This window comes from Saccostrea cucullata, unplaced genomic scaffold (assembly GCF_032062105.1).
Source record: "Saccostrea cucullata isolate Sc308-1 unplaced genomic scaffold, CSIRO_AGI_Scuc_v1 ctg8720, whole genome shotgun sequence".
Lineage (NCBI taxonomy): Eukaryota > Metazoa > Mollusca > Bivalvia > Ostreida > Ostreidae > Saccostrea > Saccostrea cuccullata.
In genome coordinates, this window is record NW_026924920.1 from 228 (window position 1) to 24,455 (window position 24,228).

The 24,228-nt window shown below is 33.2% G+C and overlaps 1 protein-coding gene across 1 annotated transcript; it reads right to left on the reverse strand.

Annotated features, from left to right (window-relative positions):
• Positions 1-1,762: 1,762 nt before the first annotated feature.
• LOC134267610 (alkylglycerol monooxygenase-like) lies at positions 1,763-22,837 on the reverse strand (the record flags this gene model as incomplete). Its single annotated transcript, XM_062749812.1, has 6 exons — positions 1,763-1,968; positions 3,475-3,554; positions 4,428-4,560; positions 6,379-6,474; positions 21,381-21,484; positions 22,686-22,837. Coding segments are annotated over 6 exons (748 nt in total), but the record flags the coding sequence as incomplete, so codon positions are not given.
• Between the last annotated feature and the right edge of the window lie 1,391 nt (positions 22,838-24,228).

Below are 24,228 nucleotides of genomic sequence, written 5' to 3' on the forward strand. Positions count from 1 at the left end.
GGTAATCTTTATATGAAATGAAAACCTACCAAGTTTATCCTTAAGAAAGATATGGACCGGACACGAATTATTAAATTTTTCTACCAGTGACCTTGAACTTCCCAAAATGACCTTGGGTCAAGGTCATGACACACCCTTGGGTCATGGGCAATCTTTATGTGAAATGAAAGCCTACCAAATTTATCCAAAAGAAAGATATAGACCGGACACGAATAATGAAATTTTTCTTCCAGTGACCTTGAACTTCCCCAAATGACCTTGGGTCAAGGTCATGACACACCCTTGGGTCATGGGCAATCTTTGTGTGAAATGAGAACCTACCAAGCTTATCCATAAAAGATATGTGTCAAACATGAATTTTGAAATTTTTCTCCCAGTGACCTTGAACTTCCCCAAATGACCTTGGGTCAAGGTCATGACACACCCTTGGGTCATGGGCAATCTTTGTGTGAAATGAGAACCTACCAAGTTTATCCATAAGAAAGATATGGACCGGACACGAATTATGAAATTTTTCTTCCAGTGAACTTCCCCAAATGACCTTGGGTCAAGGTCATGACACACCCTTAGGTTATGAGCAATCTTAATGTGGAGTAGTAGATTCTAATGTCCCTCTGTAAGAAAGATATGGACCGGACACGATTGCACAGACAGACGGACAGACGAACAGACGGACAGACAGACAGCTAGACAGACAGACAGACGGACAAGGTGATTCCTATATACCCCCCCCCAAACTTCGTTTCCGGGGGGGTATAATAATGAAGTGCTAGAGCATTATTTTTCAATTCGTTATACATTTAACATTGAAGATTTGATAACGGAATTTTACATTCATCATAAACAAAGAAAGTTAACGATGGAAAAGCTGAAGTCATCTAGTTTGTCATATTTGATCAACAGTTACGATAAAAACACCTGCAAAGAAAATAAAAATCCGAAGAAAAAAAATCATTACGAAATATATTTTGCTGCATGTTTTTCCTGATTATTTTAAATTGGAATCATTCCATATTTGTTTAATGAGAATTTCAAAGACTTTTCCTTTTCTAGTAACAATGACAATATCATAAGTGAAATAATGAATAACTTTCTTGTTGTAAAATTTGGGAAAAAAACTTAATGCTAAAATGGTCTCTGACATCATTCTCATTTTGAGTACCGGTATTGGTAAACAGAAAAATCCTTATAGATGAAGATTTTTTTTTGTCTAGACTAGAGAATTTTTATCAATACTAGTAGTCAATAAAACTAAACTGCATGTGTCTTGATCACATATACAAATGAAATGGCAATGATATATATAATATAAATATTTAAACATATTTGTTTGCATTTCATACAATGTAGTATACATTTTCTTTACATCAAAGTGGAAATGAATGAAGAAAGAATTCCAGACGAAATGAAACGGTCTCGGGTTTATTTCCGATGATTTTATTCTTGTTAATCATATTTGTTGCATTGATTTGAATTTGCCAGGACGTAATATAAAATATCAAAAGCAAAAATATTAAATTGGCCATTACTCCTCACGAAAACTGCCCGAGGGATTCGAAAAAGGTTTATTGATAAACCCGAAAGATCATGGTTCGCTTACAGTGTATAGCATGTGAACACTCCCAAATTCTCTTGATAGAATGTGGTTTATATCAAGTCAACTATTCCTATCTTAATCAATTTCGTCATAAAGTTACCATGTAAAAATTGAGCAATTGCAATGAATAGAAAATACATCGTGGATATTACAAATTGAAATACCTAATCGAAGAAACTACCTTTTATTCATCTATAAAGAAGCATATATTGAGTGTAAAAATAAGTACAACTTGCATCTGGTATATCTTCGATTAGGCCTGTTCGAGGTTTGCCCGGGGCCCAACCAGGTCCTTTCCAAATTACTGCCAGCTTGTTTGCAAAACCCTCTGTTTCTTTGAATACACTCCACATATATTTAAGATGACAGATCTGAATTAAAAAAAAATACTATTTTGACTTCATTCTTCAAAAAGTCCCAAATAAGAATGAGATGTAAACATGTGTTACAAAATACAATCATCTCGACTGAATGTTTTAATATCAAAACTTAAAATCAGAAGTATAGACACAGTGATTTCAGACTTGTAATATATCCTTAGATTGATAACTGTGAATAGTTTGTTAATATAAAGTCTAAAAGCGTGTATTTTGCAAATGAAACAAATGGAGATAAACAGTATTCAAGATCAAAAATCCATAAAACAATACAAAAATAGGAGTCGAGCAAACATGGACCTCCAAAACGTCAGAGTTGGGATCATGTGCCATGGAGGAGGGTGCATCCCCTGCCGACCGGTCACACCCGCTGTGTGCTCCTTGTCATGATCGGAAAATAGCGGGGAAATCCGTCAATTCAGTGTATATTTTAATATAAATGCTTATTTTACCTTTCATCTACACTGTATACAAAGAGAGATCTACTAATCCACAAAAGACACGGTATTGAAATATACTGAAACAAAAAAGAAACGCAACACCCTAATTTTAGAGGAAAATTATATACAGTTTATAACTTTGAAATTAAAAAGTTAGGACATCTTCAGCTTTGTGTTTCTTTTGCGTTTCCGTATATATAAAGATACAAGTAATCAAAGATTACAGAGCTCATCTAACGAATGTTTAATTTTTAAAGATGACAAACGTCCATACTTATTTGATAATGAGGCAGTTTGCACATCAAGATGTGACACCCCAATTTAAACATACAGCTTCTTGGGAAATCCCCTTTTTTTTAAAAAAAAAAAAAAAAGGGGGGGGGTGTCTAAATTCATCACTCATCCGGAAAAAGCAGGTGTGAACAAGCAACAAGGCAAATCTGTTCATTAGTGTGCATCCATTGTTGCATCATACATACAATTTTTGGCTGTTAGTTACACGTACTAAAAATGGTCACTCATCTAGGCAGCGTGAGATCCAACGCACGAAGTAAATGTGGAAGCTTGCGTGGCCAGATTTGTCATCAATACAAATTTGATCTGTGATGGACTTAACATATTAAACTAAAATCGAAAATCTTGAACTTGGTCACTCGTGCAGAAAATGCAAGACTAAATCCTGCATCTAAAGCAAGCCTGAAAAAGTTTTCGTGTGTGTGCAGTGTATTCTTTTTTAATCAATGGTACGTGTCATCCATTTGGGTTTTTTCGTTTATCATCGTTGAAAATAACCCTCAAATCACATAATCAAACTGATAACAAACAATTTTACAAAAAAAAAAAAAAAAAAAAAAAAAAAAACTAACAAACAAACAACAACAACAACAACTATACATTTCTCGTCAGTTGATTTACCCCAATATCTGCAATGAAAGATAAGCCGTTTTTCGCAGATTATTTTTTCCAATTATTGTGCCAAAGTAGATTTAATTGTAGGCAGTGGAACCTTATCCATCTTTATCGAGAGATATGTCTGTCTGATGCATACTGGGGTCCCTACCTGCGCATTAATGGGGTCCCATGACGTAAGAGGGTGGACTAGTCCATATACGACTTCTTCCTGCTCTTTTGCAAATGTTCCTGAATAGAAAGATAATTGTTTTGATTCAAATTATTGAATATTACAGACTCCATCCAAGACCCCTGCAAGATGCAAATGATATGGGTTGAAGTGTACCTAACAGTAGATATTTTCTGCACACGCAAATTAATTTACGTTTGGCTTAATGATATAATCCATATTTCAGCAAATATATATTCTATTTAAGAGAGTAAAACAGACTGATAAAACGTTTTTGGTCGAGCTATCTCGTGATCAACTTAGTTGTAAACACTAGAATTATACGATAGGAATCACAATGCCCGGGTTATCCTATTGAAATCTTAACGACTGAGCGTTATGTTTGCGTCAAGAATTTTAAACCGTTTTCCCTCAATTCTAGGCAATAACACTTTGTTTCTATTCACCCTGAAAATGATAATACCATCGATTTTGGCTTTGTAATCTAGAAATAAAATTGAGCATATAATGGCATTGCTGTTTTAATTCATTCAGCAATTTTTGTTCTGTTGAAATTCAATGGTACTCAAGAGCACTAAAGTACATACCTGGAGGTTTCACTTGCCTATTCAATAAATTCAAATTTAACCTTATTCAAATATCTTAATGAAAGTATTTGCAATCAATTACAGATCAAATGCACCTCATTTTTATTAACACTAGAATAAATAAATTCTATGTGAATTTTGCATCAATATTTGAAATATTATTTAGTCCTACAACCAGTCCATTAAAACTATTGTTACATTCTGTTGAACATTTTTAAATACCATTTTGGAGTATATAATTATGTAGATGTTTGTTTGTTTGTTGTTTAATGTATATGTACTGATAATATACGTTTTCTATTCTACAAATACACTTTCTAGTTTAAATACTGATCGGAATCTTACCAAATATTCGATCAAATATGATGAGAGTGCCGCCGTAGTTTTTATCGATACAGTATCGATTTCTCCCATGGTGAACCCTATGATGGCTCGGCGTGTTGAGAATCCACTCCAGCGGCCCAAGACTGTCCACTGTCTGAAATTGATTACCATTATATAAGAATTCATTAACTGTCGGTATCAAGAGATATTCCACCTTCTCTGTAGCTTTAAACACTGTATACTCTATAAATAAGAGATTTTAACATGTAAGTAACACAAAAATAAATTGTTATTAATAGTACATGTTCAAAATGATTATTATAGTTAAAGATATATTTAATGATAAGGTTTTGATTATTTGATTTCTGATCGAAGCTTTAATTAATGTGGAAAATCGATTAATGAATTAGTTAATTTTGTGATCGATTTTACATTGGATGATACATTACATTTTTGATATTTTTAATGAAAGTATCATTATAATTGATATTTTTCATATTAATGTGTATTGTCAGCTATGATTATATTTATTAGTGATTATTATTAAATCAATGATTATTGTTTCCGATTTATAACTTTTTCAATAATTATATTTATCAATTATTATTATTGATTTTTGTTGTTATCAATATTTTCTTTGAATGAATATTGTATTCTTATTGTCAATAATTATATTCATCAATGATTAATGTTATCAATAATTAAATTGCTCAAAGCTTACTGTTATGAATGTTTATGGTTATAAATCATAGTATTTATTCATTGTTTTTTCTATCAATAATTATTTGTACCAAAGGCCATTATTATCAATAGAAACTGTTCTCAGTTATATAAATGTAAAATATAATTGTTATCAATGGTTATTATTATCAGTATTGATAATTATCAATGACTATTGTGTAATCCCTGTTATTTGTTATTAATGACAAATGTTTTTAATGGTTATTTTTATCACTGATAAAAGTTGTCGATTGTAATTATCATCAATGAATATTCATATTAACATTTAGTATTTTATTTGATTATATTTATCAATGGTCATTGTTATTAACGATAATTGTAATCAATGATCAATGAGAACAATGATTTTTGTTTCAATTATGATATTTATCCATGATTATTGTTATGAGTGATCATTGTAATCAGTTATTACAGTTATCAATAGTCATTTTTTCAATGATTACTGATATCAGTTTTAAATTTTTATGATGATTTTAGTTATCAGTGATGATTGAAATTTACGTTTGGTGATTGTTTTAATGTCAGATGATGTCAGGTTTACAGTCGTTTCGTTTTCGTTGTTTATTTGTTGTTTCGCTTCCCCTCTTCATTCATATGGAGACGCCGCGCCACCACTTGTCTGTGGAGAGCTTCAAATTTTTACCTATATTCGGTACTCAGGGCAAATGAGCAGTGAGGGATCTTTTTGGTGCCAGCACCTTCTGCGACATGGGACCACAGTTTATAAAATCTCATCCGAAGGACCGGACTCCACGTCCCAAAGTGGGATTCGAACCCGCAATGTAAGGATCAACCCTTTAATCTGCGACTCCAGAGCAGACGCTGCATCACAGAGCGACCAATCGTTTAGTAAAAGTAGTTGTTAGAAAGACATTTAAGAAAAAAATTAATAATTATTTGATATTTCATTGTATAAAGAATAGGAAACTAAACCTTATCAATTTTTCATCAGTCAATGGTGATTAAAGAATTAATGATGATTGATTCTATCACTTATAAAGGGAGATTTTGGGAAATTAATCAAAGCTTTAAATCAGCTTAGTCCTCGTAGTCTTACGCATACAAACATTCCAGATGATAATGTATATAGCATTTTGTTTCCATAATATTTAAAAAAGAAAGATTGGTTAAATTTAGTTCTGAAAGAGCCACATTTTAAAATTTAATTATCGTCGACCAACTGTTCCTGAAAGGAAAAAAAATATAAGTAAAGTTAAAAAAAATTCCTTACCTCTGTGTGTATCCAGAACTGGTACAGCAAGTTAAACTGGGAGTGAACCAGGAATACAGAGGGTGGCATGACTAGGGCTAAGGGGAGGTAGAACATCTGTAATCATAACTATACGTCAATCTATAGCAAGATAATAGAGGGTGGCATGACTAGGGCTAAGGGAAGGTAGAATATCTGTAATCATAACTATACTTCAATCTTAAGGGTGACATGACCAAGGCTAAGGGAAGTTAGAACATCTGTAATTATAACTATACGTCAATCTTAAGGGTGACATGACCAAGTCAAAGCGAAGCTAGAACATCTGTAATCATAACTATACTTCAATCTATAGCAAGATATCAGAGGGTGACATGACCAAAGCTAAGGGAAGTTAGAGCATCTGAAGTCATAACTATACGTCAATCTATGGCAAGATATCAGAGGGTGGCATGACCAAGGCTAAGGGAAGGCAGAACATCTGTAATCATAACTATACGTCAATCTTAAGGAAGACATGACCAAGGCTAAGGGAAGGTAGAACATCTGTAATCATAACCATACGTCAATCTATAGCAAGATATCAGATGGTGGAATGACCAGGGCTAAGGGAAGCTAGAACATCTGTAATCATAACTATACACCAATCTATATCAAGATATCAGAGGGTGGCATGACCAAGGCTAAGGGAAGATAGAACATCTGTAATCAAAACTATACTTCAATCTTAAGGGTGACATGACCAAGACTAAGGGAAGCTACAATATATGTAATCATAACTATACTTCAATCTATAACAAGATATCAGAGGGTGGCATGACCAAGGCTAAGGGAAGGCAGAACATCTGTAATCATAACTATATGTCAATCTTAAGGAAGACATGACCAAGGCTAAGGGAAGGTAGAACATCTGTAATCAGAACTATACGTCAATCTATAGCAAGATATCAGAGGATGACATGACCAAGGCTAAGGGAAGCTAGAACATTTGTAATCATGACTTTACATCAATTTATAGTCTTATAATAATCTTAATCGACGCATACTTCAGTTTTTGGCACCTTCAGAATATTAAATATATCTGTAATCAGTATCATTACCAAGCATTTGTCATTCTATGCCACGATACATTGTAACAATCATAAACATTTGTATACATGTACATTACTCATAATGATTTCAAAACAAGATCAACCATTTAAAATAAGGAACTATGACTGATATTGTTAAAAAACTTCAATCTAATTCAATTCTATAAAACAAATTCCTATCTCTTATGCAGGATATTACAAATTGCGTTATGAAATATGTACTATGTAATATGAGCAAAATCTAAAAGCTTAATATGTTTCTACAGGTGCGGGTGCATGTTTCGCACACTTACACTGAACCTTTAGAGAATTTTGATTCTCATACATAAGTCTACCTGAGCCTTACAAGAAAGCCTTACCCACGATATGTAGCGGAGTATACAGGACTGACGGAGAGCGGTGGTGAAGTTATAGTCCTCGGAGCTGTGGTGGGTTTGGTGGGCCGCCCATATTATATTCACTTCTGTAAATAATGGGCAGTGTAGTATAAGCTAGGCGTGTTGATGCGTGCAGAGATGTTATGTGAATGAATTCTAGCTAAAAATAATGATCTGAAATTTTATTATTTTTTTAAAATAATTATGTTTCTTAGCATTTATTGAAATCTATCTCAATCTAATTATTCATAAGTACACCCCTGTACACTTTTAAGGTAGACATTTCATGCATTTAAATACATAAAGAAAATAAAGCTTGTAAAATATAACTGATACATTGAATTCTTAAAATTGATTATTTCTATATATCCATGGGCTAAATAAGGTATTGATTCTTTCAATGTTTACATATCTGTGGATATTTTTACGCATATTGAGACTTCTTATTTCACTTAGCCTCCAACATGGGGTATGTCAGTTCAATAAACGTTAAACAATTAAACAAATAACTCCATACCGTGATGTGGATATATTATAAAGTTAAGTCAACTCTTTCTTATGTGTTTAAAAATAGCTTTATATTGTGTTAATCTTTATACCCGCACTTTCGAAAGAAAGTTCGGGTATATTGTTGTTATCATGTCCGTCCTCCGTGTCTTTTGTCGCCGCCCGCGTCACACTTTTCTTCCCTAACTCCTCCAAATTTTTTTAATAGCTAATCATCCTTTGGGAGATGGTTGGGGGTGTCATGTAGATGTGCAGAAAGGCGGTTTTGCCCCGGGGATAAAAGGGGGGGTCAAAAATACGTTTTTATACAAAAAGCCCCTTTTTCCCCTGAACTCCTCCTACATTTTTCACAGTAGCTTAATCATCCTTTGGGATATGGTTGGGGGTGTCATTAATGTGCAGTAAGGTTTCGGAATTTTGATTTTCCCCCGGGGGGATCAAATGGGGGTCAAAAAATGACGTTTTTTATACAAAAAGCCCCTTCTTCCCTGAACTCCTTCTACATTTTACTCAGCAGCCTAATCATCTTTTGAGAGATGGTTGGTGGTGTCATGTAGATGTGCAGTAAGATTTCGGAATTTTGTTTTGCCCCGGGGGATCAAAGGGGGGTGAAAAATGACGTTTTTTATACAAAAAGCCCCTTCTTCCCAACTCCTTCACATTTTACTCAGCAGCCTAATCATCTTTTGAGAGATGGTTGGTGGTGTCATGTAGATGTGCAGTAAGGTTTCGGAATTTTGATTTTGCCCCGGGGGATCAAATGGGGGTCGAAAAAAGACATTTTTTATACAAAAACCCCCTTCTTCCCTGAACTCCTTCTACATTTTACTCAGCAGCCTAATCTCTTTTGAGAGATGGTTGGTGGTGTCATGTAGATGTGCAGTAAGGTTTCGGAATTTTGATGTTGCCCCGGGGGATCAAATGGGGGTCGAAAAATGATGTTTTTTATACAAAAAGCCCCTTCTTCCCTGAACTCCTTCTACATTTTACTCAGCAGCCTAATCCTTTTGAGAGATGGTTGGTGGTGTCATATAGATGTGCAGTAAGGTTTCGGAATTTTGATTTTGCCCCAGGGGATAAAAGGGGGGTCGAAAAATGACGTTTTTTATACAAAAAGCCCCTTCTTCTCTGAACTCCTTCTATATTTTACTCAGCAGCCTAATCATCTTTTGAGAGATGGTTGGTGGTGTCATGTAGATGTGCAGTAAGGTTTCGGAATTTTGAATTTGCCCCTGGGGATCAAATGGGGGTCGAAAAACGACGTTTTTTTATACAAAAAGCCCCTTCTTCCCTGAAATCCTTCTACATTTTACTCAGCAGCCATATCACCTTTTGGGGGATGCTTGGTGGTGTCATGTTGATGTGCAGTAAGGTTTGGGAATTTTCATTTTGCCCGGGGGGTGGGGGGATGGGGATCAAATCGAGGAGAATTTTTATATAATTTTTTTTTACATATATTTGACATGTTTAATCACCCTGCTTTCAAGAACTTCCCTAATATCTTATGCTGCAATAGCTTTAAACCATGATCATTTAGAAAATGATTGGTTTGTTTTGTGTATGTGTAAAATGGTTTCAAAATTTGAATTTTCATATGGATGGCAAAAGAGGCTGGAATAATATGGCACCTCCCTAACCCTGGTGGTCATGATTTGTACAAACTTGAATCTACACCTCTTGAGAATATTTCCATATTAATCATGCTCTTGGTGTTCCTGAAAAGAAGAATTTTAAAAGATGTGTTTCCTTTTATTCCTAAAAAAAACTTTGACCCAATTGTGGCCTGACCCTAGCCTGAGGTGATGATTTGAAAAACAAGAAATATGTCTATAGGACATGATTGTCCGGCCAGATGTGTATTACTAATGGTACATTAAACAAGAGGCCCATGGGCCACATCGCTCACCTGAGTACTGAAGCTAAGAAAAAGTAGAAATTGGTTTATAATTGAAAAGTTAAAACCCAAAAGAAATCCCATGATCAATCATGGATTTGCTTTTCTTCAAAGAATTTTCCATATATTTCTATGTAAAACTTTGGTCGGCCATTTTGGCCCCACCCTACCCCCTGGGGTCATGATTTGTACAAATTTTTGAATCTACACTACCTGAAGATGCTTCCATATAAATATGATGAATTATGGATTTGTCATTCTTGAGAAGAAGATTTTTAAAGAATTTTCCCATAAATTTCTATGTAAAACTTTGGTCGGCCTTTTTGGCCCCGCCCTACCCCCAGGGTCATGATTTGAACAAACTTGAATCTTCACTACCTGAGGATGCTTCCATATAAATTTGATGAATTATGGCTTTGTCATTCTTGAGAAGAAGATTTTTAAAGAATTTTCCTATATATTTCTATGTAAAACTTTGATAGCCATTTTGGCCCTGCCCTACCCCCGGGGGTATGATTTGAACAAACTTGAATCTACACTATCTGAGGATGTTACTCCATAAGTTTCATCTTTCCTGGCACAGTGGTTCTTGAGAAGAAGATTTTTAAAGAATTTTTCAATATATTTCTATATAAAACTTTAGTCCCCATTTTGGCCCTGCCCTTAACCCGGGGGTCATGTTTTGAACACATTTGAATATTCACTACCTGAGGATGTTAACCCATAAGTTTCATCTTTCCTGGCATAGTGGTTCTTGAGAAAAGATTTTTAAAACATGCCACCAAATTTTATTAATTCCCAATTATCTCCCCTTGAATAGGGCATGGCCCTTCATTTGAAAAAACTTGAATCCCCTTCACCCAAGGATGCTTTGTGGCAAGTTTGGTTGAAATGGCCCAGTGGTTCTTGAGAAGAAGTCGAAAATGTGAAAAGTTTACAGACAGCTAGAAAACCCGGACCCCGGAAAAATATGATCAGAAAAGCTCACTTAGCCTTCAGCTCAGGTGAGCTAAAAACTAAAAACTAAAATTTGTATTTGTGTATAAAGTTTGATGAAAATATCTTAAACAGTTTTTTTTTTTCAGAATTGAAAATAAAATATAAATAAATTGGATATAGATAAAAAATTTCTCATAAATTAGGTATAAGTGCATGTTAAACATAAAATGTTTAAATTATTTCTTAAAAACTAAGCAAAATACATATTAAAGAGGAGGGAGGTCAAGGTCACAGGAATGTGCAAGATGAAGTTTTTGATGCACTAATAGCTCTCACTAATACATATTAGCTTATTATGTTTGATAAAAATATCTTTAATGATTTAATAAAAGTAAAAGTAACACTTTGTTTTAAGAAAAGAGAAGTCAAAGGAAAGGTTGTGGTCAAAATGTTGTTCTAGCTGAAAAGCTTACATCAGTGTGAATTTACTATTATCAAATGAATTTTGATAAAAATATAATTAATGGTTTATTTGAAACTTAGATAAACACATATTTTAAAAACTGAGGTCAAGGTAAAAAGAAAATTCAATGTCAAAATAAGTTAATGCAATAATAGCTCTCATCAGTATGTATTAGCATATGAAGTTTGATTAATATATCTTGAACTGTTTATTCAAAACTGATCTATCTAAGACAGTGATGTCAAGATCACAAAAAATATATTTTTAGCATATTGGTCACAGTCAAGGTCACAAGGTCACTGGCCGTGGTTTTAAAAAGAAAAGTTAAGTAAAGGTAAAAGGAAAGTAAAGGTAAACAAGATGGTTTGTAAAACATATGCGCCCGGCGGAAACAAAGTTAAAAAAAATTTTTTTTTTAGCATATTGGTCACAGTCAAGGTCACAAGGTCACTGGCCGTGGTGTCATTTGAAAGAACTTAATAGTGGAGTATGCATCCCAAATATGAAGTCCCATCTACTATGGTTAAAAAGTTATGGCAAAAAGTGTAAAAAGCTATTTTTAGCATATAAGTCACAGTCAAGGTCACAAGATCATTGACCTTGTTGCAACTGAAAGGGCTTTATTAGAGGAGACGCATACCAAATATCAAGTCCCACTCCATGGTTAAAAAGTTATGACAAACAGTGGAAAAAACTATTTTTAGCATATAGGTCACAGTCAAGGTCACAAGGTCATTGACCTTGATGTCATTTGAAAGGACTTTAATAGTGGAGATGCATACCAAATATGAAGTCTCTATCTCTTATTGTTCAAAAGTTATGGCCAAAGTTAAAGTTGACAACAGACAAACAGACAAACAGATAAACAGACAAACAGACAGGACAAAAACAATATATCCCGGGGGATCTATCACCCGGGGCAAAAAAAATATTGCCACAGTTGGATAGTTTACATCAGTATATGCATCAGATATGTTTGATAAAAAATCTAGAAAGTAATTTCTTTGAGCTCGATGGAAAAACAGATGGAAGGGTGGAGGACGGACATGACAAAAACTAATACATGTATTCCTAATCATGGCGTAGCATAAAAAACTTGAATATACATTATATGAGGAATTGTTTCCATATCAAGATTATACATGCAAATTCAAAGAATTGTGGTCCTTTGCTTTCTGTGTTTAAGTGAATGGGATGCCATAATTTATGGCAGATTGTGTATCAAATATGCATCCCTATTAGGGCTGTGTATTGAGCCAAATATTTCGATACGATACGATACAATATTTTTTAAAGCGATATGCGATATATTGGATTTTAAAACAAGTCCATCAGAAAAGGCTTCTTAATCATTTTAATGCATAAATTTCATAACAATTAAGTGTTTTATTACCCATTTTTAACTTGTTCATTGTTTAAAAAATAACACTTCAATTAAAATTTTTGATGACAGTAAAATCAACATGTTCAAAAAAATTCCTCTTTGTATTTGGTAATAATAATAAAAACTGGGTTATTTCCTTAGAAATTATATAATTATTGAAGGTTTTAATTCAAAAAAGTAAAATATAATCTTTGGTGACTGAAATTCCCATCTTTTAAACAGAATTTGAAGAAAAAATGCCTGTCCGATACGTATTGGAAGTTACTTTTCGAACGAATATTTCTTGAATATCGATACGTATCGATATATCGATATATTATACAGCCCTAATCCCTATCATATGTCACTTTATGAAAATTAGGTCAAAGGGGGGAAATATCGCATGCTCGAAATATTTTGTTGCAGGTAAAGTACATGTCAAATATGAAAGACCCATCTCTTTTCAATAAAAGTTATATATATATATATATATAAATATATAATATAATATTTTTGAAAAGTAGGTTAAACTTCTACGTCAAGATCAGAAAATCAAAAGTCATGATATATTTAAAAAGTCTTTTCACATGTAATATACATGTATAATTTAAATGCCATATCTTTTCTCTTTCAAAATGATTAATTTAAAATGTTATTTTTTGGAAAGTAGGTAAAAGTTTGAGGTCAAGGTCTCATTGGGTTAAAAAATCATAGTACATTTAGAAAGTTTTGTGGTAATGTACATGTGAAATATAAAAGCCCTATCTCATATTATTCAAAAGTTATGATCAAGGTTAAATTTGTTGTACAATGCCCTATGTAAAATGGCCAAACTAAACAAATAAGATTTATTATTACCTAACTTACTATCTAAATTATAATTAGGCATTTTGAACTGTTTCACGGTTTACTTTATGTTTTTGCGTGATCATGAAACAGTGAACTGTTGACCGGTCCCCAGAATGAACTGTTGACTGGTTAAAGCGTCATTGTGATATTCAAGCGTTTTGATGATCACGACATCACTATTTACCTGCTCTATAATGAATTAAATTTAAAAAAAACACACAAACAATAAATTTATTAAGTATTACTTTAAAATAAAAATATTAATTTAGTCGCTTAAGATCTTTATATTATGTATTCAGCTAATTAATAGACAAGTATGTGAATAAACAATTGTGAAAACTTTTTATTGATTGTTTGTGTGTTTTTATTACAATTTAATTAATTATATAGTAGGTTAGGTAATAAAAAACTTATTCAATGACTACTATGAAAAATAAAAGTTGTCCCTCAGTTAGTGGGGAGACCTAAACGTTGCCCTTGGCCTTCGGCCTTGGGCAACAGTTTCCCAGGTCTCCCCCACTACCTCGGGACAACAGTTTGACTACAGTTTACCTCGTAGTCATTAAATAAGTGTATAATTTCCCTCCCTTTCCCCCAAAACGGGGGACAATAATGCCCTTGCTGTTCTTGAGAAGAAGATTTATGATGGAAAAAATCCCCTGCATATTTTTAACCAAATCAATATTGTGTTTTTATGTCATTTAATTGTTTGTTTGTTGTTAAACATCCCTCTCAGGAATTTTTCACTCAGACCCCCCACTTAAAAAAAATGAGGACAAGTCGGATTTGAGGTCAACATTCATTTTAGGAGTTTTCAACCATTAAGACGTAAAGAGACAGGAACTCATATTCCCCTTTCCCCCATCCCAACCCCCGTTTATATTCATGACATGTATGCAAACTACTGCTTGTTTTACATTTTTAAAAAAATATGTTAATAGCCTATATACAAATACTTTAATGTGGTCCATCTCTTTGAATATTTTCATTCCTAATTCTAGGAGGATAGGTTGATGAATGAAATGTCAAGCAATCTTATCATTGATGCACTTTTATTTCATTTAATGCAGTCATATTGTGAACATTTCCAGTTAGAATCATTAGGAGAGTGGGGATGACCTCCAGGGGGGTTTAAAACCTTTATACCATTAAATTTACATAACATAATAACACAAAAAGCGCAAAATTATGTATTGTCAAATGGAAAAAGTTTCCTACTATTTTGGTGTCACATTATCATTTGCCATTACTGTTTACTGGGACTGGAAGTGTATCTTGCGACCCCCCGCCCCCCCCCCCCCCCCGAATTTGCAGGACTATAATATAAAAAAGACTTTGGATGCCCTCCAACCAGAAAACAGACACCACCATAACTTCTCCATTTATTTGCTTCTGAAAATTCTGGTTGAAAATCCCCCCCTCCCTCTCAGAAAAAAATTCTGTATTTTGTAACTGAATGTAACGTCAAACGGGCGATAACTCTTTAGAATGTGAAATTCGTCTTATTGCAGCATCGGATGACCTTTATCCTTTAAACTTTAACCTAACCATTGCATTTCAGACTATTTTACCCAAACTATTCCAAAAAGTGTACTTACCGACTGCCATAGCTCCAACTTCATGAAATATAATCCAATTAAACACAAAATAATTCCAACTGACATACATGCAATGATGTGTACACAACACTAGGCCTAGTACTGCACGTGCAGTTCTATCAAAAAAATAATGGTAAAAATAGTACTTAAGTTAGGTACGTGACGCAAGCCCAATGTGATGCAGGTCTTCAGATACATTTACAGTATAAGAACAAATTTAAAATTATTATTTACAAAAGATGTTTTATCTTAACTTTGCCATCTAGGCCTACTTCCAAAAACAGGAAAATAGGGTGTGTTTCGCGTATGTGTGTTGATGGGAGAAGGGTGGGGGTTGACTAAATTGATTGGGTATAAATGGTATATGGCAGCTTTCAAGGTGTTTCTGCCTAATCAAGTATAAAAAAAGTTTGTACATTTTGGAAAAAATCATCAAAAACGCTTTGAACTAATTTGAATAATATTTGTTGTTGATCTATATGAGAAAATAGATTTAAAAAGTTCCAATTATGGGCCAAAAATTTACCCCCCCCTTGTTTCAAACCTAATTTACATCATTAATTGAATTCTGTTGTTTAATTTCAGAGGTAATGAATTATGAATATGAAATACATGTACCTATAAGATCGAGGCCCATGGTGACGGGTCACATGTTCACTTGAGAATATTATGCTCAATTTGATGAAACATGGGGGCCCTATTATGTAAATTATTAAATTATATTGACTTTTTTTTTGGTAAAGCCTAATTTTAGAGGAGTGTGCATTTAGAGGCAAACACCTTAGTGCGGGTATTACTGTCTCATGACAGCATCTAGTTATCATGTTGATTCCAAAAGTGCATTTGCATTACCTGATGTAAAAATACATTTACATTATCTCAAAGCTGTATATCTAGTATACAATGAATGTTGACGACTGTTTTAAAGACTGTTAAAAAGGGGGTTGGGGGGGGGGTCCCGATTGCTTAGGAAGTATAACAGCCCCCCCCTTTTCCCAGAATAAATTTATAAAAAAAAAAGTAATGTTCATTGAAAGACAGCCCTACCCCCACTTTTTGTTGAAGTATAGTCCACTGAGGGCAATGCAGTATATCTGAAAAAAAAATAGGACTGATCGAAGTTTGAATCCCCCCCCCCCGAAAAAGGGTTTTCGGGCTTGGACAATTTTTTGGGCTTGTCAAGTTTTTTGGGCAAATTAATATTATTTTTTTTTTTGGGTACCTCCCCTTTCAAAAAAAATGCTACGTCACTGGAATTAGAAATTTTTTAACCATTCTAGGGTCAGAATTCTATTACAAAAAATTACCAGTCCCCCATCTAAATCAATTGAATATGCCTTAGTTAGTAACTAATGGGACATAGCAGTGGCGGATATGGGAATCTTGAACAAGGAAGGGGGACGGTATATGGTTGGCATATGCGTCGGAAACCGGGGGGGGAGGGGGCAAACCCCCCCCCCCCATTTTTTTCCTCATAGACTCATTATAGCAAGAAAATCGCTGCGTAGCTTTAAACCCCCCCCCCAAACACTTTCCACAGACACGTTGTAGTTAAGGGTTAAAATAATGTCGAAAGGGGGTTGTTTGAGAAAAAAAGTAGTGAGTTTTCAAACCCCCCCCCCCCCTCCCCCCTCTTCTTTTTGCTTGTCAGGTTTTTTATGAAGGTATAAAAAAATTTATTACACTTAGGCCCCTCCAACACTTTCAATTTGCTTCGACTCCAATGTTTGGAGACCAAGGAGGAAAGAAGAGAAGCTCTCAGGCTTTATAGTTTTTAGAAAAAAAAATTTTCAACTTACTAGTAATTCAGCTAAACTTAATGTGAAACTAATGCAATGTCCTACAAAGTAAAACCAATAAATTTATGAATTTTATGTATATTTTGGTCACTTAAAATTAGGGGGGGATTTTTGCCCCCAACCCAACCCACCAGTACACGTGTGTTATTCGATGTGTTTACACTTTTAAAAAAAGGGAAAGTTAAAACTGAAAAAAAATCTGATGACAATGTTCTTAGTAAGATCAGAAGTTTAACGCCATTGAATTTGAGTGACTTTAAAGCACAGTCGCAGTGTTAAGGCTTTGCACGTTTAAAGGTTGTCAGTCATTTGTCGCTTAAAGTTTTAATTAAAGATGCCATTCCAAAATCCAAGAATTTCTTCACCATTTTTTCCCCCCCAAATTTTTTTTGCTTTTGGAACGCGGGAAAAAACGTTATGCTCATATAAAGGCCGCGGATACACGTGTTCGCATAACGTAATAGTGAATGACATAATGTAGAAGAGTGCGCACAGTACATGTATGACATGAGCTTTTCACATAATATCATAAAGAATTGAGATAATGTAATGAAAGGTTGAAAAGTGTAATTATTGTTTAATTAAATGTCATGAACAGTAAACATAACGAAATGCAAGTTACAAAATATAATTGTAGTATGTGTAAATGTCATCAAGTGTTGACATAATGTAAAAGGGAAATTACACGATACAAGGGGAGTGTGGCTTAATGTCATAAATAGTTGACATAATGTAATGGAAGACTGACATTAAAGTCATAAAGAGTTGACATAATGTAATGGAAGTCGGACACAATGCAATAGTAGTGTGGGTTAATGTCATAAAGAGTTGACATAATATAATGGAAGGTTGACATAATACAATAGTATTGTGGGTTAATGTCATAAAGAGTTGACACAATATAATGGAAGGTTGACATAATACAATAGTATTGTGGGTTAATGTCATAAAGAGTTGACATAATGTAATGGAAGGTTGACACAATGCAATAGTAGTGTGAGTAAATGTCATAAAGTGTTGACATAATGTAGTGGAAGGTTGACGCAATGCAATGTTGTGTGCTGCTATAAGGCAGTGACGGCGTTCCATAAATGAACATGTGAACATTTAACGTAATTTTTATGCGCCCGAAACGAAAGATAGGCGTATATTGTTTTTGTCCTGTCTCTTTATCTGTTTATCTGTTTGTCTGCAAAACTTTAACCTTTGCCATAACTTTTGAATCATTAAATTTAATGAAAGATACTTCATATTTAGTATGCATACTCCACTAATAAAGCTCTTTCAAACGGTAAATGACCTTGTAACCTTGACTGTGACCTTTATGCTAAAAATAGTTTTTTATGCAAACTTTAACCTTCTCCATATTTTTTGAACCCTTAAAGATAGAGACTTCATATCTGGTATGCATTCACCACTGATTAAGCTCTTCTTAATAACACCATATCAATGACCTTGTAACCTTGAATTGTCTTATACGCCGAATATAGCTTTTTTGTCTCCAAACTTTAACCTTCGCCATAACTTTTGAACGAAGAAAGATAGAGACTTATTTTTTGGCATGCAGACTCCACACTAATTCAGCCCTTTCACATGTCATCTAGATCAATGACCTTGTGACCTTGACTATGTCCTATATGCGAAAAGTATCTTTTTTGAACCTTCATCATGACCTTTGAGTCATGAGAGATAGAGACACTATACTTGGTATGCATACTTCACTAATCAAGTTCTTTCAAATGACACCAAGATCAATGACCTTGTGACCTTGACTGTGACCTATATGCTAAAAATATGTTTAATACACTATGATTTTTGTTCTTGTGACCTTGACCTAAAAGTTTCGAAGTTTGACCTACTTTTCAAAATTGTTAATTTTTACTTATACAGTTACTTTTGATTGATAAGATATAGAGCTTTCGTATTTCATATATGCACTGCCTGTGACAAGATATTTCCGAGCATGATGATTTCTGACCCCTTGACCTTCACGATTAATCTTATTTTTTTTTTTCTAAAAATCAATTTCGGTGATAATTTCCAAATGACATACGATAGGGCATTCATATTTGACATAAAATGTCATCAAAAAATTATATCTCACCCACAAAGACACCGAAAGCGGGGGAACATAATTCTTTGAATTTGCTTGTTAACTCTGCAAACTATTTCCTTTAAAACTCTGAAATATTTTTTTTTATTTTAAGTCAAGGTTATGGGTTCGAGTTTGGCATGGTGTGTGACACAGATAATGCGCATAACATTAGTAATATTTCTTAGTCTTTTAGTTTATATAAGATCTTTTAATTATCCTATTTTTTACGCACAAATATATGTATTTGTATAAGTGGTTTGTTCTCCATTTTGTATACTTACAGTATGTATATTTTAATATTAAGTGCACTAGAGTACTAGTATCTTCATTATAACGCGCTATAGAAATATTATATTGTATTTTGGATATGAAAATTGAATTCTTTTCTCATTCAGCATTTTGATAATATTCTATCGTCGTTGGTATGACCTTGTTAATGTTACAAATAAAATGTATCACTGGGTCGTATCACTGGGTAGTATTTAAGCTTACAGACTTGTTTCATATCAATTGTTATAAGTTTTTATACTAAATTTTACTTAGAAATGTTCCGTTGACTTAAAAAGTTTTTATACTAAATTTGAGTTAGAAATGTTCCGTTAACATAAAACACGGGGTTTGTGGCGGTGTGACCGGTCAACAGGGGATGCTTACTCCTCCTAGGCACCTGATCCCACCTCTAGAATTTCCAGGGCATCGTGTTTAAACCATGTTCATGTATTAGTATTTCCGTAGTTTTCAAGAGATCGCGCGAAAGTGGATACAAAAACAAATTGGCGACTGAATCAATTATTTTTTTTTAAGGAAAAGCAACTAATAAACAATTACAAGATTTTTATGCATATCATTGCTATTTATTAAAAATATAAAATACCTGTTTCTTTTAATTGACGTTTACTCATTATAGGGATCTACATTTCTGCATTGGATAGAGATTTTGGGGGAAGCTTTATAAGGCTTATTCTTTTTATTTAAATGTTATTTCATTAACAATAAATTTGTAATTAACATTTTAAAGACCTTTCTTAAGACCTATAAAGCAGAAACAAGTTTCCTAACAAGAAGACATTACGCTGACATAAACCAGCATTCTGGATGCTTCTGCGTAACAAAATTGTACAATTATTAACCGAGGTCCCAATAACGATATTTGTTGGATTGAGAAAAAAATGTTCTTCAATTTCTTAGACTTTAATTGCGTTGTCTGACTTAACAGAAAATTGGTTTTATAAAGCAAAAAATAAACCGTAAAACAGATTATTTCAAAGTTTTCACAGTAACATTATACCTCTAGTTAAAAGGTTGAGATTTTAAAGAATCATCCATCTGTCACTGTGGGTTTATTTCGTCTGTAATTTTGTTTATGCCTATTTTGAAGACCATCACACTTCATATATATCTGCAGGACTATGAATCAATTGCCACATCTTAAAGTTCAGAGTCAATGTAGCCATTGTGGTCAAACTTAATTTCATTGGAATGCCTTACAAGTTTACACTATGAGAAGTTTGACATTTAACTAGCAGAGAACCAAAATGATTGCCTGGCCTGTGTGGTTATATTACAATAAAGTGTTAGAATGGTAAACAATGGATTTCTCATGATAATATACACAAGGTGGTCAGTAATACAAAGGTATTCTAATCTAAATTCTAATCTAATTACATAAGCAATCCTTGCTAAAAAATTCTATGAAACAGATTCTTATTTTAATGAATTCTGTTTTAATTTATTTCTTACAATATTTTTTTCAATTTTTCATTTTGTTTCATAAAAAAAGATATCTCCTCTGTTGTATTTTTTGTGCATACTTAAATTGTAAATAGCTATATAATAATAGTAATAAACACACGCTATTTCAAATCTATCACAATTCATTAAATACTTCTTTTTCAATGGAAAAGAAGGGAAAGTTACTTGAGGAGGAAAGTCTCTGTATGATATATTGATGGAATCTAATGCAGTGATGTGACATTTCAGGTTAAGACAGCAACATTCATAATAGCTCAGGAGCGCTAACTCTTTCTAGCAAGGACGATAACTCTTACCCATCCAACATATCTGTGAAGTGCCGACTGTCTGAGGGCAGTCACAAGGTTATAGTCCTCTGAACTATGGTGGACCTGATGCCCCGCCCACATTATATTGACCTCTACATAAAATATGTACATGAAAAGGCTTTTATTTATCTTACAAGAACTATAATACCTTAAAAATCATATATTACTTGTTGTAATTGCACATTAAACAACTTGCCTAGAATTCATTCACATTTCACATTCTCAAGACACATAATATATTGTTGTTTTTTTTATTCAACATTAATGGAACATATTTTACATACGTTGTCGTGTGTTATTAGCAGACCTGTTTTTTTTTTTCACAAGTAACAGAATATATTCAAAAATATTTAAATGAAAAAAAAGACAAATCTTATTGTGGTCTACAATTCGACCATTAAATATACGTCTATCTACGACGTTTTATAAGCAAACAGTATCCAATTTCCTACCTACATTGACCGATATATCTACACAAATTATAAGACAATGCAGAATCTTACTCATTTGTTTCATATACTAGTACCCATAATCTTAATGGCAAGCTAGCAACTAGGTGGGATCAGATGCCCTGGAGATATATAATTACATATATCATGATAAGCATTATTATGATAGGTAGATTTATACTTCTCTGAAAATGTTGAACGCAAAACATCGAATAAATGATGCAACAAACTACTTTACTCTTAAGGACAGATGATACAAGCAAAAAAATGGATGCCTGGATTGGTATATATTTTCTGGTCTTATTTCATTGAAAATGATGTAAAAAATAAATTTCTTCAATATAAAGAAATTGTAAACCTTCTATGATGTTCAAAATTCTGCCTCTCTGAAACCATCCTTATTAATCTATACAAATATTTTTTCACTTCAAATCCAATTTTTCTGAAAATTTGAGAAAAAAAAAAACTAAAAACACAAAATACGTAGTGAAAGTTATTCATTTTACTAATTAAAACATGAGCCAAGTTGTTATTTTTATATTTGTTGACAAAAGTTTGTTTGTATCATCTGTCCTTAATCAGAACTAAGTTGACTAATGCAAAATCATGGATAGAAAGGAAACTTGCTTATTTCTGCGTCATTATGAAATTAGCGGTGGAGAGTAGTGAAATTAAATGTACATTTTATTTGTATTTGTTTACCAGCTACACCAAAAAGAGTTAAAAGTACCGGTAGAATATCTTAAGAAATTAAGAAATTAAAAAAATAGCATTTTGGTTAAAATTCATAAAGTTATTCTCATAACTATATACTATAGTGGAGTGATGTAGAATGATTATTTACCGTGACCGCATCGATGTACCCAGTAGTATCCGAAGTCCACCCCCAGGAAGCCTAATAACCAGGTCCACGGACTGTCCCACGGGAGGTCAACAAGGTTAAAGTGTTCATAGACCCAGATATAGGTCACCAGCTCCACAGAACGAAACAGCAGCCTGAAAATGTGAGGAGAAAAATGTCCTTAAAAATAGTATCGAAAGAATATGAATTACTTCCGTGGACTATAAAATACGAGGGTTGATCCAAAAGTAATGTCACTGTGTCCATATCTTTAATATTTGGCGTTATATTATCAAATGTAATGTATTAAAAGATGCACCAAAATAAATCTAATCAAAATTGAAATTTTCATTTAATAATGTTTCATTGAATTAATTTTATATACGTTTGAAACATAAGGGGTGTCGCCGCGTCACAACTAAACGTCACGTTTTCAAGCGTATATTGTTATAATGAAAAAAGACAAACACATTGAAAAGCATCTAAAAACGCGTCTAATCACCCAATATTTTATAAGACAAAAATTTAAGACATTTTTAGTCTTTAAGTTGAAAATAAAATGACGTCATTGCTTTTTGATCATAAACATTGTTGTTTTAATCTGAGGTATTGAACAAAGGAAATGTCGAAATGGTAGAAAACTGCTGAAACGAGTTGTAATGCATTTTTACGTCAAAATGTAGAAATCGGCAGTAGAGACAGTTACGATGATTAATCAGACACACAGAGGAAATAATGTAAATAAATTTTTGATTTCCCATTTTGGGATCATGTCATGAATGATCAGAAGGACAGGAGAATGGATGTCGGGCGGAAACGTTCAATTTTGTCTGATGTTGTCAAAAAAGAGAGCGTGTCAAGGTTAGAGCGATAACAGAAAATTTAAATTTTTCTTAGATATTGTTCCAAGAATTGATATGTAAATTCCAAATTAAAAAGCTTGTACCTAATTCAAGGGACATGGACACAGTTTCAACTGAAATTTTTCAAACTTATTTTTCCGTCTTTTCTGCAAATAATTATTCTTAATGATTATCAAAAGTTTGAATTTCAGTTGTCGAGATACAAGACAGATTTAGAGCTCCAAATCTTTGTTATGTAAACAAGGCCCGTGTCATGTTTTTGTTTACGTAGGTTAAATATACTAATATATATTCGTTCAGAGCAAATTTTTCAATAAAGAACTTAATTCTAAATAGCATTGGACAATTTTTTGGTGATTTACTGAATATTATTTTGTTATAAATATGATATTTTCTATATGAAAACAAAAACAAGGCTCGAGCCTTGTTTAGATTATGAAGAATTTTAAGTTCTGTATAATCTTTGTAAATCAACAATTAGATGTTTTAAAAATTTCTGCTGATCATTTGATTTGCCTTAATTAGGAATTGTAAACATTAAAATTTGTTTAAAAAAAAAACAAATCAGTTGAAACTGTGTCCATGTCCCTTTAATACTTACCCATGCAAAGAGACAACAGCCCATTCGCCAAAGAACCAAAGCTGTCATTAAATCGCGGAGGCGTTTCCCTCTCAAGTACAAA